Here is a 15,351-nt window from a genome sequence, read left to right as displayed (position 1 = left end):
TGTGTTTGTGTGTAAAATCACAGAGCTCATCCGTTACGTCTTCAGTCACAGCTGTGATCGCCGGTGATGCTGATTTGTTGAAGAGTTTGTTGTAACTTTGTGACGGCGACGATGAACACCAGAGACAAGATCAGCGCCGCGTTTAAAGTATCGAGTCTAAACAACACGAGAAGGACTCAAAGTCACGCTGATCATAGAACTCACATGAAATATTATAAATCTGAATTATAATTTAATCTTCAGAGGCAGCAGTTTCCATCAGAGCTGTTTGAACCTTTGATTGTGATTTAATATCTTTATGAAGGTTTTAGTGTTCATGTGTTCATGTGTTGCTCTGCAGACTCTTGTTTTTCTGCTCGTGTGTTTGTGTCGTTCTTCCTCATGGTTTGCGCTTTGTCAGCGATATTTCACAGCAGACAGAATGTTGATCCGCAGATTAAAGTCTGAACAAAAGACATGAGCAGCCGTCACAACAACACAAGTTCAGCCTCCTCTATATGACAACAACGCACCGACGGAGACATCACAACCACAGAGCAGCTGCACACAGAAGCATCAGCAGCCAATCACACGGCAGGAAAACACGCAGATTCAAGCTCCTCTTCATCATGATGTTTGTCAGGACTCTTCTGCTCCTCTGTGCTTTCTTCTGTGCAGGTAAGATTACACCTCATCCGCTGTTAAATAACATGAGAGCATCGAGAGGAGGACAAAGAGGAGAGAGGGAGAAGAGGGAGAAGAGAGCAATAAGGAGAGACCAGAGAGAAGAGAGAGAAGAGAGAAGAGAGAAGAGAGAAGAGAGAGAAGAGAGAGAAGAGAGAGAAGAGAGAGAAGAGAGAGAACAGAGAGAAGAGAGAGAAGAGAGAAGAGAGAAGAGAGAGAAGAGAGAGAAGAGAGAGAAGAGAGAAGAGAGAGAAGAGAGAGAAGAGAGAGAAGAGAGAAGAGAGAGAAGAGAGAGAAGAGAGAGAAGAGAGAGAAGAGAGAAGAGAGAGAAGAGAGAGAAGAGAGAGAAGAGAGAAGAGAGAGAAGAGAGAGAAGAGAGAAGAGAGAAGAGAGAGAACAGAGAGAAGAGAGAGAAGAGAGAAGAGAGAGAACAGAGAGAAGAGAGAGAACAGAGAACAGAGAGAAGAGAGAGAAGAGAGAGAAGAGAGAGAAGAGAGAGAAGAGAGAGAAGAGAGAAGAGAGCAATAAGGAGAGTAAAACTGCTCTATAAAAACAGGATCTGTTGTTCGTCCATCTCGTCACAGTGATAAGTTGTTATTGTCGCTAAATGCTTTTTAATGATCTAAAGTGATATTTAACAGCAAACCTGAAAGTATAGAACATAATGTTTATAACACGACACTAAATGAGCAGATAATATCAGCTCGCTGACTTATTGTCGCTAAATGCTTTTTAATGATCTAAAGTGATATTTAACAGCAAACCTGAAAGTATAGAACATAATGTTTATAACACGACACTAAATGAGCAGATAATATCAGCTCGCTGACATCATCACATCGTCTGATTCCTATTAATTCATTTCTCCATCATAGAAACGAAACAGTCAGACTGAAATAACTGTTCTACAGCTGTTGATGCTCGAGTCACTTCCTGTTTACTTCAGTCGCTGGTCACAGTGTTCAGAGCTACAGATGTAATCCTGGAAACACATTTACTCATCGCTAAAGTACTGTGAAGACATTCTTCAGTTAGTAATGGTGCAACTTGTAGAGAGTAAATAGCTCGTTTTAATGGTAGTTACTGAAGACTGAGTTTATAGTTTCAGAGTCAGGATCACGATTCAAACTGTGAATATGAGAAAATATACCTGAAATACGTTCTCCTTTTCAGACGCTGAAGATAAATCCCGGCTCTACAGGAGGGTAAGAAACAAAGAGAAACGTCTAAAAACTATTATATATATATACAAACTATTATATATATATACAAACTATTATATATATATACAAACTATTATATATATATACAAACTATTATATATATATACAAACTATTATATATATACAAACTATTATATATATATACAAACTATTATATATATATACAAACTATTATATATATATACAAACTATTATATATATATGCAAACTATTATATATATATACAAACTATTATATATACAAACTATTATATATATATGCAAACTATTATATATATATACAAACTATTATATATATACAAACTATTATATATATATACAAACTATTATATATATATGCAAACTATTATATATATATACAAACTATTATATATATACAAACTATTATATATATATACAAACTATTATATATATATGCAAACTATTATATATATATACAAACTATTATATATATACAAACTATTATATATATATGCAAACTATTATATATATATACAAACTATTATATATATACAAACTATTATATATATATACAAACTATTATATATATATGCAAACTATTATATATATATACAAACTATTATATATATACAAACTATTATATATATATGCAAACTATTATATATATATACAAACTATTATATATATACAAACTATTATATATATATACAAACTATTATATATATATGCAAACTATTATATATATATACAAACTATTATATATATACAAACTATTATATATATACAAACTATTATATATATATACAAACTATTATATATATATACAAACTATTATATATATATGCAAACTATTATATATATATGCAAACTATTATATATATATACAAACTATTATATATATACAAACTATTATATATATATACAAACTATTATATATATATGCAAACTATTATATATATATACAAACTATTATATATATATACAAACTATTATATATATATGCAAACTATTATATATATGCAAACTATTATATATATATACAAACTATTATATATATATACAAACTATTATATATATACAAACTATTATATATATATACAAACTATTATATATATATACAAACTATTATATATATACAAACTATTATATATATATACAAACTATTATATATATACAAACTATTATATATATATACAAACTATTATATATATATACAAACTATTATATATATATACAAACTATTATATATATATACAAACTATTATATATATATACAAACTATTATATATATATACAAACTATTATATATATACAAACTATTATATATATATACAAACTATTATATATATATACAAACTATTATATATATATACAAACTATGACCAACCTGAACATGTTGAGCAGCTGAGATGAATTACAGGAACACAAAGAATCTCTCGTGAATTTCTCGTGTCTGACAGTATCATGAAGTGACACAATGTGTCCCAACATCAATCATTTGTATTATTTCTTCAGTCTCTAGTTCATAAAGTTTTCATGACGATGTTGATTAAAAATCAAGATGATTATTTCACGATTCAACAAGCTGAAGGGTTTGATGATAAAACTAAGATGAGTCGCTGCTTCTTTAGGCGTTAAACAGACAACAGACTGTTTCATGCAGGAATCATTAAAGAACAGATGAATATGTATTTCAAAGTTGTCTGTTTGTAAATAGAATAGAATGTAAATATTGAATTTGATGTACATAAGAGCTCCTGCAGCTGATTCCACACTAACCCATGATGACATGTAACATCCTGTTTGGTTTTGTTGCTGCAGCTGATTCCACACTAACCCATGATGACATGTATGTTGTGTTTGGTATCATGTCTGCAGCCTTCCTGTGAGTGGATGAGCGTGACTCGGGCGTGTCCTCTGAACTACTCTCCGGTGTGCGGTAGTGATGGCTTCACTTACCCAAATGAATGTTCTCTGTGTGTCCACAGACTGTGAGTCTTTCATTCATTCTTTCTCTTACAATCTTCTGACACCTTTTGATTTGTTTGACTGATTAGTTTCTGTATATTTAAATATCAATCAAGCTGGGACAGACAGCTCAACATGCTGCTGCTCAGGTCACACCTGTCAGATGACTTCACTGACCAATCGGAGATGAACAACAAGATCAGAACTAATAAACAGCTGTGGCTCAGGAGGTAGAGCGGGTTGTCCACTAACTATAAGAGCCACAGTTCGATCCTCTGCTCCTCCCAAAGGGTGGACTGTTGTGTGAGAGTTTATGAATGGATGTGTGAATGAAGTGTAGTCTAGTGTAAAGTGTAGTCTAGTGTAAAGTGTAGTCTAGTGTAAAGTGTAGTGTAAAGTGTAGTCTAGTGTAAAGTGTAGTCTAGTGTAAAGTGTAGTCTAGTGTAAAGTGAAGTGTAAAGTGTAGTCTAGTGTAAAGTGTAGTCTAGTGTAAAGTGAAGTGTAAAGTGTAGTCTAGTGTAAAGTGTAGTGTGTAGTCTAGTGTAAAGTGAAGTGTAAAGTGTAGTCTAGTGTAAAGTGTAGTCTAGTGTAAAGTGTAGTGTAAAGTGTAGTCTAGTGTAAAGTGTAGTGTAAAGTGTAGTCTAGTGTAAAGTGTAGTGTAAAGTCTAGTGTAAAGTGTAGTCTAGTGTAAAGTGTAGTGTAAAGTGTAGTCTAGTGTAAAGTGTAGTGTAAAGTGTAGTCTAGTGTAAAGTGAAGTGTGAAGGGTTTGTTGTGTTTTTTATTATAATAGTAATAATACTATTACTATTATCACAGCAGTAAGCAGTATGTTGTAGTCGTTGTTGGAGGAATATATCAACATGTTACAGCAGCTCGTCAGTGGTCCACGGTCTTCATACCACAACGCTCTTCGTTGCCCTTAGTTACATGCAGACACTGTCTTTTCAAAATAAAAGCTCTGCAATCGTTAAGTTAACAAAACATTTGTGCTTTTGGGTAAAATAAGTCTGGTAGTTATTAACTACATTACCTTGAGCATGTTATGTAAAAGTTAAAGTCAATGTTGACTCTGTTAACATGGGACATGAACACTGGTCTCCTTGGTTCACATCATTTACCTTCTACTGACGTGCACTTCCTGCTCTTCATACGTCACATGACTTCCTGCTTTACTTCCTCCTGAACTGCGACCGTGTATATCCTCTTAGTTTACAGCGTAGGGCCTCTGAACAATCTGCTGTATTTTACTTCTTGGGAGTGAGAACAACTTGAACTTAAATAATGTGGGGTTGTTCATTCAATAAATCAAACTTACACTCATTTTGCAGGTTTTTATTTCCCAATTGTAAAGTTTTGTTTCCTGTTTATTTTCACAGCATGGATGAAATGTTACTTTCAGCTCTACTGTCACTATATGAGTGTGTTTTATGACCCTGATGAGGTTTACCTGTTGAGAATGGAAGTAGGGACAGTGGTTTGTGAGTAACATCAGGTTTCTCTTCATTTTAAGAGGGTGAGAGACTTTAGTTTGTAAAAAGTGAAGCCGACAGTGTTCGATGCTTTGACATCGGTCCAGAAGTAGAAACACAGTTGAGTTCTGGGCTTTAGAGACATCGTGTGCTTCACTGTTCTTATTGTTGATGATTGGATTTTTCTGTACAGGGAGAGAAATGCTGATATTTTGATCGTCATGGAGGGGCCCTGTTGAGGATGACCTCATCCAACTCTTCAATGATGTCATCACATTTCTGGCAAACTAACAATGTCATCACATGTATATTTGACTTGTGTTTGAATGTAGCTGTTTGCGTGTAAAATACACACACACACACACACACACTCATGACTGCAGCCATAATAATACAAATTAAAATATATTTGTTGGATAATGCTGTGTTTTATATTTTCATTGAAGTCTTCCACTAATAAAAGTTTTACTTTTTCTCTGAGTTCAACTTTGTCCCCTTTTAACACAAATCTTTGGTGGGTAAGAATGTTTAAATGCCATTCCTATTATTCAAGTAGGAGAAGCAGACGTTTTGTGATTTAACGGACTCTAATGCCCCACCGAGGCCCATCAGACCACATCTCACTGGAAACTACCTCATTATACCCCATCCTATAGACCTCCAATCTGCAGAACAAGACCAACTGTTCAAACTGTCCGAGTCTGGAGGGAAGAGTCCACCTCTCTGCTGCAGACCTGGAGGAATATAGCTCATCTGTCTCGGCTGAGGACAGAAGACCATTGAGGGCAATCACTTGTTCAGACTCAAGTTCATCATTAGCCAGCTTACAGAGCAGCCATTCATTGACATTGTGAGTGAATACTAATTATGAGACATTATAGTTTGGTTAGTGGTCCCTGTTATTATTAATAATCGTTAATAATCTTACTGACATTAATAATTTAGTTTTATATATGCTGATAACTCAAACACGCTCCTTTTCGTTCCCAACAACATACCATACTATGACTTTTATGACACATTATACTCTAACTTTCTGTCGTTCTACCACGACTATGGTCACGCTGGTGATTGGTACATTGTGTTGCTGTTTATTAATAATCTGAACAGTAAAAACATGAACAGAATCTGTGGTCTTAAAACATAATACATTTACAGTAAGAAATATACACAATGTGTTTTCTGTGGCTGAACAATAACAGTGGTGAATAAAGTGTTGAACTAGCTCACAGTAACACGGTGGATGGATCAATATATTCCACAACATATAAAGCTGAAACAATCGTTCAGTGTTTGTTTAGAAGTCGTCGAAGCTGAAGTTCTCTCCGTTCTCAAACATGGAGGAAACAGGAAGTACGGCTCTGGCCTGAGTGACGTCATTACAGGACAGCGAGACAGCTCCACCCACTGACTGACTCCGCCCACTGACAGAAGGCTCCTCCCCCTCCTCCTGACAGGCAGACGGGAGGAAACGAGCCCATCTGGAGACTGCACCAGAACTCACACTGGGAGGATGAACGCTCTGCTTTGTGGGAGGACTGGTGTGGTTCAGACTAGTGGTTCTGGTCTGGTTTTCACTGGGAGGACTGGTGTGGTTCAGACTAGTGGTTCTGGTCTGGTTTTCACTGGGAGGACTGGTGTGGTTCAGACTAGTGGTTCTGGTCTGGTTTTCACTGGGAGGACTGGTGTGGTTCAGACTAGTGGTCTTACCAGGTTTCATCATCCGACTGGACCAATTTGACTGCAGTGGAAAGAAATCAGAAGGATTTAATAGCAGACAAACTATAATATGACTTTTTACGACAATCAATTATATTTTAAAATACAATATATAATTAAGTTTTCACATTTAACTGGATGGATTATAAATCATACATAGAAATACATAAATAAATGTTCTTCTCTCATTTCAAGTAGAATAAGGGCTCCATCTAAAAATAAAATACAAAAAAGAATTTTTGAAAAACTTGCATCTTAAAAGAATGATTTTAGAAAAATGAATGAAGGTGAAGAAGGAAAGTTCGGCTGGTCTCCGTCAACTTTATAAAAAACAATCTCTACACATCTCAACATCGTGCCCTCAGTTCAGACTGGAGGGTGTGTTTGGTCTGAAGATGCAGGTTTGGTCTTGTAGTGGCGTTTCACATCGGTGCATTAATGACCACATGAGACAGAGGGAACATCTCAAGTCTCTTAATTGTCGTTTCCTCGCTGCTCGCTCCTCGATCGAACCGGAAGTTGTTCTGCTCCTCCATCTTGCCGGCCGTCCCAAAGCTCTTATTTAGAGAGGAGAGAGGAGCGAGGAGCGAGGAGAGAGGAGAGAGGAGAGATCTCTGAGGAGCCATGAGCGAGGATGCACGAGAGCAGCCTTCCAGGAAGTGTTGTAACGGAGGACACGCCCCCTCAGTGCTCATCATGTGATTGGACGCTGCAGCTGATGACTGAGTTTAACAGCAGAGTGAAGATCAGATTAAACTCTAGTTTATATTTGATCTGTTCTCTGCTTTAAATAGATGTTCATTGTAGTCTGAACAACAAAAGAACCACAAACAACTTCCTTCATTTATTAAAGATTAGTGTTTTCATGATGTTTCCTCAATAACTTCATGATGAAAGGATGAAAGTGAATCTTTACATCATTGATCATCATTTCATTCAGTCACTGAGGATCATTCAGAGTTTCATGAGTTTCATCATTGAACCTCAAACATGGAGCCGAATACATTCATTCAGTGTTTAAGAGAAAGCATAACCATATTTTGGGTTAATTAATATTGACGTCACAATCAGAATTTCAAAACGTTCAGACGTAAATAATTCATAAATAAAACGAACGCATTGCGCCGTAGAAATGATCCTGATCTCATGAACACAGTTTAACTCCAGAGACGATCACTGTGTTTATGAGTTATTAGTGTTATTAGTTCCTATTATTAGTCCAGAGATCATGAGAACAGACAAACTCCTCTAAAGTCTCTCCAGCTGTTAAAGCCGACTGACAGCTGATCCAGGTGTGATCAGCTGATCCAGGTGTGATCAGCTGATCCAGGTGTGATCAGCTGATCCAGGTGTGATCAACATTTTTTATAAAACGATTTATGGAGCCAGTATATGACTAAAACTAAACAGCTTTTTTTGATAAGAGATTGTAATAATATATATAATAATATAAAGTGTGACTCAGGTAAAACATCGTGATGTCATCATGTTACCTGTTCAGGTGTCCACTTGTCTGGTCTTCCTCCATCTGTTCGTCCCTTTATTCTCTTCCTCTTCCTGTTTGTTAATCACAGACCTTTTAAAATCTGATTTCTGGATTCAGAATGGAACTTTTGAGAATCATTGCTATAAAAACAAAATAGTTTTTTTATCTCTTCATAATAATTTTAACTAAAAATAAACTTTTTTTATATCTGAATTCCTCTTTTCTCTTTCTGCAAAACTTGAAAGTAGTTTTGATGACATCTTGTTTTTTCCCAGTTTCAGGTAAATTATCTGAAGTTGTGTCTAAAACAACCAAAGCAGGTTTTCAGACCTCGAGGAAAAGAAAACATGTTCTTGAACTCAAGAAGAGTTAAAACAAAAGACACAAAACTACATTTGGTGGAATAACCCAGAAAGGGATGAAATAAATGAATCAAATAAAGATCTGAAATATGAAACGTGTTACTTTCTATACATCAGTAGAATGAAGGACTCAGCTCGCTGTAGCAGCAATCTAACAGCACCATGAACCTCATTTATAAAAGCACAACAATAGATTTCTTAAAACAGATATTTATTAGGTTCTATTCTGTTGTTGCAGCGTTAGCTATTTTTGATCGTCTGACTATTTTATGAGTTCTTACATTTAGTGAAGTTAATCATTCTTTTGTCTTTTGTCGCCTTAAAATGTAAACTTAAAGTGAAGTGAAAAAATCTGAGATTGTATTTTTAGGCAAAAGAAAAATATCTAAAGTTGAGCTCAGAAAATGACGTAATCATAAATAGTTAGTTAATAAAAACACTGTTTAAATGTCAGAGATTAAACAAAGAAGAACAATTCATCTTTAGATTGTTTAGAAACAGGAAGTGTTAAACATCTTCATTTGAGTAAATATTTACTTTTATATTTAACTTGTGTCTTTAAAGTTTGTATAAAGATAATAAAGTAGTTTATGAATATGAGATATTTATAGATAATAATCCCTCCTCACTGTGGAGGTTTATGGTGTTTAGTCTCTGGGCAGATCTCAGCTGTCCGTCACTACAGATGTTTAGTAGAAAACATTCTTCTGACTAACAGGAAGGTGTCACACCTGTCAGTCATGTTGTTGCCATGGAGCTGTTGCCTGTCCATCAAGACATCCTCCTCCTCCTCCTCCTCCTCCTCCTCTGGCTCCGCCTCCTCAGGTGTGTCCAGGTATTTGCTCCAGCGGCTCGATCCCGTTGGCCTCATCTGGAAACAGTTAGAGAGGAAAAGAGTTCATATTTCTGAATATGATTAATATTAACTTGCGTTTAGTGTCGTAGAATGAACTTTTCATAAATAAATATTATTGATGCTACACACAAGCTATATACCGAATTAACGAAGAAATACTGAGCAATTTAATCATGTAAACCATTTTACACACTGCAAACACAATTATACACCATTATACTAACTAACTAAGAAGATTTCCCACAATATCACGTATTCTTCACCGTATTCTTCACCGTGAGTCGGCGAGCTTCGCACTCCGGAGACGGCTACGAACAAAGAGCTAACAACTATCTTGGCCGACCAATATGTCTACCAGCAAGAGAATTCGACCAAGAATCCAGAGATATCTTCAGAATTTCTCTCCGTGAAAGCGTTACAGAGATACAAGCCAACAAGCACCACAACACCAAGCCACTCAACAGCAAAAAGAAACGTGAAAGCTCCTTACTTTGAGAAGAATCATGAAGAGAAAGGTCCAATAGTCCGTTCCCAGCTAAGCTACACTGTTGCTATGTATATCCAGTGTTTTTTTATCTGTTTCCTGGTGAAAGGGGGGTAAAACAAGCCCGGGGAACCGGGGGGACCGGGGGGAGGGATTTGACTTTTCGGTGAATCCGTTATTACGCACGGCGAATTTTGGATTTTTACTGGCTCACGATTCTGTCAATCAACACCAGCTGACGCCCAGCTTCCCCCTGAGACTCTGACGGTTCATAGTCTGAATCTGACCAATCACAGGCCCAGAAAGCACCGCTCACACACATGAAGACTGTCAGACGAGGATGGATCCATGTTTACAGGCTCTGAGGACCCTGGCTCTCAAAATGATGCCAAACTGCTGGATTTGGATGTTTGAACAATATTATTGATAAAACAAGTGAAATATATAGTTATATAGTATATAAAAGTACAATGGAACAGCTGGTTCCAAAATGATGACCTCGCCTGAATTCTCTGTACTGAAACCTCTCTAAATATTTTATTCTTTACTTTATCAAAGTGAACATTTGCAGACAGAGTTTTCAGGCTACACGGCCTCATAAAGAAAAAAAATATTAACAATAAAATTGCTTTTTTTTTTCAGGCGAACCTGAACATTTTCAATTTGAGCTGTGTGCCATCTTCATTCACTATTAACCAGTAAGATTTACACAATATGTACCCATCTGAACACATCTCACAAGTGTTTCTGTTATAAAAAAAAACTATTCAAATAGACCTTATAGTTAGAGATCTACACTCTCTTGAGTATGGGTATGACATTTTCAAGCAGAGGCCTAAAAATAGGCCTAGGGTTTAAGAGACTAGTGTGTGTGTGTGTGTGTGTGTGTGTGTGTGTGTGTGTGTGTGTGTGTGTGGTCACCTGGTCGTGTTCCTCGGGTACATCCTCTATATCTGCCTCCACCTGCTTCCTGTTAACAACAACCATTACAGCTCATATTAAAGCAAGAGGCAGGAACGGGTGAGGACACCTGGACAAACGGGTGAGCAGTGCTGAGTATTGCAGGACAGGTGTGTTACCTTAGAGACCAGGTTTCCTGCTCCTCCATCATCGCTCCTCTCGAGGCGTTAAGTTTCTGAACATGACGTCTGCAGTCGGCTCCAGAGCCCCGCCCAAACTCCTGTCGACCAATCAGCACACAGAGCGTCAGATGACACCCCTGAACCCTGACCCTTCACTAAGTCCCGCCCTTAGAACGCAGATGGACCAATCACAGCATAGCATCACTGGTCATACTCACCCTTCCCCAGGTGAGTGCGCAAATGTATATAAATATACATACATTTATATATAAGATATATTTATTCTAACCTTCAGCAGTGACTGTTTCTCTCCACACAGTTTACAGCTCCACTTGTTCACCTTCTTCACCTGACAGACAACGAACAGGGAAATACAAAATATTAATAACAATGATGTCACAGGAAGTGACGTCATATATAATCAGATTCAGATTCAACTTTATTGTCATTGCAGAGAGTACAAGTACTAGGACAACGGAATGCAGTTTTAGCATCTGACCAGAAGTGCAAAAAATAGCAGTAAAGGTGCAAATGTGATAAGTATAGACGACAGTATAGACGTCAGTATAGACGACAGTATAGACGACAGTATAGACGACAGTATAGACGTCAGTATAGACGACAGTATAGACGACAGTATAGACGACAGTATAGACGTCAGTATAGACGACAGTATAGACGACAGTATAGACGACAGTATAGACGACAGTATAGACGTCAGTATAGACGACAGTATAGACGACAGTATAGACGACAGTATAGACGACAGTATAGACAGTATAGACGACAGTATAGACGACAGTATAAACAGTATAGACGACAGTATAGATGACAGTATAGACGACAGTATAAACAGTATAGACGACAGTATAGACGACAGTATAAACAGTATAGACGACAGTATAGACGACAGTATAAACAGTATAGACGACAGTATAGACGACAGTATAAACAGTATAGACGACAGTATAGACGACAGTATAAACAGTATAGACGACAGTATAGACGACAGTATAAACAGTATAGACGACAGTATAGACGACAGTATAAACAGTATAGACGACAGTATAGACGACAGTATAAACAGTATAGACGACAGTATAGACGACAGTATAGACGACAGTATAAACAGTATAAACAGTATAGACGACAGTATAGACGATAGTATAAACAGTATAAACGACAGTATAGACGACAGAATAGACGACAGTATAGACGACAGTATAGACGACAGTATAGAGTCTATACTGTCGTCTATACTGTCGTCTATTCTGTCGTCTATACTGTCTATACAATAGACAGTATAGACGACAGTATAAACAGTATAAACGACAGTATAAACAGTATAGACGACAGAATAGACGACAGTATAAACAGTATAGACGACAGTATAAACAGTATAGACGACAGTATAAACAGTATAAACGACAGTATAGACGACAGAATAGACGACAGTATAAACAGTATAGACGACAGTATAGACGACAGTATAAACAGTATAGACGACAGTATAGACGACAGTATAAACAGTATAGACGACAGTATAGACGACAGTATAAACAGTATAAACGACAGTATAGACGACAGAATAGACGACAGTATAAACAGTATAGACGACAGTATAAACAGTATAGACGACAGTATAAACAGTATAGACGACAGAATAGACGACAGAATAGACGACAGAATAGACGACAGTATAGACGACAGTATAAACAGTATAAACGACAGTATAGACGACAGAATAGACGACAGAATAGACGACAGAATAGACGACAGTATAAACAGTATAGACGACAGTATAAACAGTATAGACGACAGTATAAACAGTATAGACGACAGAATAGACAACAGTATAAACAGTATAAACGACAGTATAGACGACAGAATAGACGACAGAATAGACGACAGAATAGACGACAGTATAAACAGTATAGACGACAGTATAAACAGTATAGACGACAGTATAGACGACAGAATAGACGACAGTATAAACAGTATAGACGACAGAATAGACGACAGTATAAACAGTATAGACGACAGTATAGACGACAGTATAAACAGTATAGACGACAGTATAGACGACAGTATAGACGACAGAATAGACGACAGTATAAACAGTATAAACGACAGTATAAACAGTATAGACGACAGTATAGACGACAGAATAGACGACAGTATAAACAGTATAAACGACAGTATAAACAGTATAGACGACAGTATAGACGACAGTATAGACGACAGTATAAACAGTATAGACGACAGTATAAACGACAGTATAAACAGTATAGACGACAGTATAGACGACAGTATAGACGACAGTATAAACAGTATAGACGACAGTATAGACGACAGTATAAACAGTATAGACGACAGTATAGACGACAGTATAAACAGTATAGACGACAGTATAGACGACAGTATAAACAGTATAGACGACAGTATAGACGTCAGTATAGACGACAGTATAGACGACAGTATAGACGACAGTATAGACGACAGTATAGACAGTATAGACGACAGTATAGACGACAGTATAAACAGTATAGACGACAGTATAGACGACAGTATAAACAGTATAGACGACAGTATAGACGACAGTATAAACAGTATAGACGACAGTATAGACGACAGTATAAACAGTATAGACGACAGTATAGACGATAGTATAAACAGTATAAACGACAGTATAGACGACAGAATAGACGACAGAATAGACGACAGTATAGAGTCTATACTGTCGTCTATACTGTTTATACTGTCGTCTATACTGTCGTCTATTCTGTCGTCTATACTGTCTATACTATAGACAGTATAGACGACAGTATAAACAGTATAAACGACAGTATAAACAGTATAGACGACAGAATAGACGACAGTATAAACAGTATAGACGACAGTATAAACTTTATACTGTCGTCTATACTGTCGTCTATACTGTTTATACTATAAACAGTATAGACGACAGTATAAACAGTATAGACGACAGTATAGACGACAGTATAGACGACAGTATAAACAGTATAGACGACAGTATAAACAGTATAGACGACAGTATAGACGACAGTATAAACAGTATAGACGACAGAATAGACGACAGTATAAACAGTATAGACGACAGTATAAACTTTATACTGTCGTCTATACTGTCGTCTATACTGTTTATACTATAAACAGTATAGACGACAGTATAAACAGTATAGACGACAGTATAGACGACAGTATAGACGACAGTATAAACAGTATAGACGACAGTATAAACAGTATAGACGACAGTATAAACAGTATAGACGACAGTATAGACGACAGTATAGACGACAGTATAAACAGTATAGACGACAGTATAAACAGTATAGACGACAGAATAGACGACAGTATAAACAGTATAGACGACAGTATAGACGACAGTATATACATACAGAGTATAGCTCTGTATGTATATAATATATATATACATATCTCATCTTATCAGTTTGAACACACATTAAGACCTGTCTCTTATTTGTTCATTTTGATGATTAACAAGTTAATACAACAATATTAAATATAAGAACCAGCAGCATATCATCTATATATATATATCTATATATAGATATATATTATATATTGGTAAAGGCAAAGCTAACTTTAATAATTAAAACGGTATTTAGTTCGAAAGGTAAAAGTTAAACTTTAATATAACACCATTAAATCAACTGAAAACATGACACGATCATTTTTATCACTATTTTAATTGGAATGTTAGCTAAAAACAATTAGCTGTCTCTGAGTTTATCTGTTACCTGTTGGACCTGGAAGCTCTCACAGGTAGAACACCTGAGGACGTGAAACTCCTGAACCATGACAGACGTTCTGAATATATATATACTGAATCTACTATATATATATATATATCTTCTGTAACACAGGTCCGTGTTCCCGGTTGTATTTGAACAAGTAGAAGAGGAAAAACATTAAAGCGGAAACAGGAAGTGAAACCGGAAGTGGGCATTTTTCTCTCGGAGCGCCTCCTGCAGGTCGGAGGACTGAATAATAGAGCAGAATCAGAATCATAGTATGTTGAACATACAAGGAATTTG

The 15,351-nt window shown here is 36.2% G+C and overlaps 2 protein-coding genes across 2 annotated transcripts; one reads left to right on the top strand and one right to left on the bottom strand.

Annotated features, from left to right (window-relative positions):
* Window positions 1-168: 168 nt before the first annotated feature.
* Window positions 169-5,731, top strand: LOC306702202 (putative pancreatic secretory proteinase inhibitor). Its single transcript, XM_079167758.1, has 4 exons — window positions 169-657; window positions 1,837-1,868; window positions 3,725-3,837; window positions 5,477-5,731. The coding sequence occupies exons 1-4, from the start codon at window positions 498-500 to the stop codon at window positions 5,520-5,522; spliced, it is 351 nt and encodes a 116-aa protein (XP_079023884.1). The 5' UTR covers window positions 169-497; the 3' UTR covers window positions 5,523-5,731.
* A 647-nt stretch (window positions 5,732-6,378) lies between these two features.
* On the bottom strand, window positions 6,379-15,186 carry mrnip (MRN complex interacting protein). The gene is made up of 7 exons (XM_079167233.1): window positions 15,055-15,186; window positions 11,562-11,621; window positions 11,270-11,370; window positions 11,112-11,160; window positions 9,582-9,721; window positions 8,496-8,559; window positions 6,379-7,024 (listed from the first exon to the last, which is right to left on the bottom strand). The coding sequence occupies exons 1-7, from the start codon at window positions 15,112-15,114 to the stop codon at window positions 6,581-6,583; spliced, it is 918 nt and encodes a 305-aa protein (XP_079023359.1). The 5' UTR covers window positions 15,115-15,186; the 3' UTR covers window positions 6,379-6,580.
* Between the last annotated feature and the right edge of the window lie 165 nt (window positions 15,187-15,351).

The sequence above is a fragment of the Pholis gunnellus genome (assembly GCF_910591455.1).
Source record: "Pholis gunnellus genome assembly, chromosome: 10".
NCBI lineage: Eukaryota > Metazoa > Chordata > Actinopteri > Perciformes > Pholidae > Pholis > Pholis gunnellus.
Note: the sequence above shows the minus strand (reverse complement) of the source record. Positions and strands in the feature narration are given on the sequence as shown.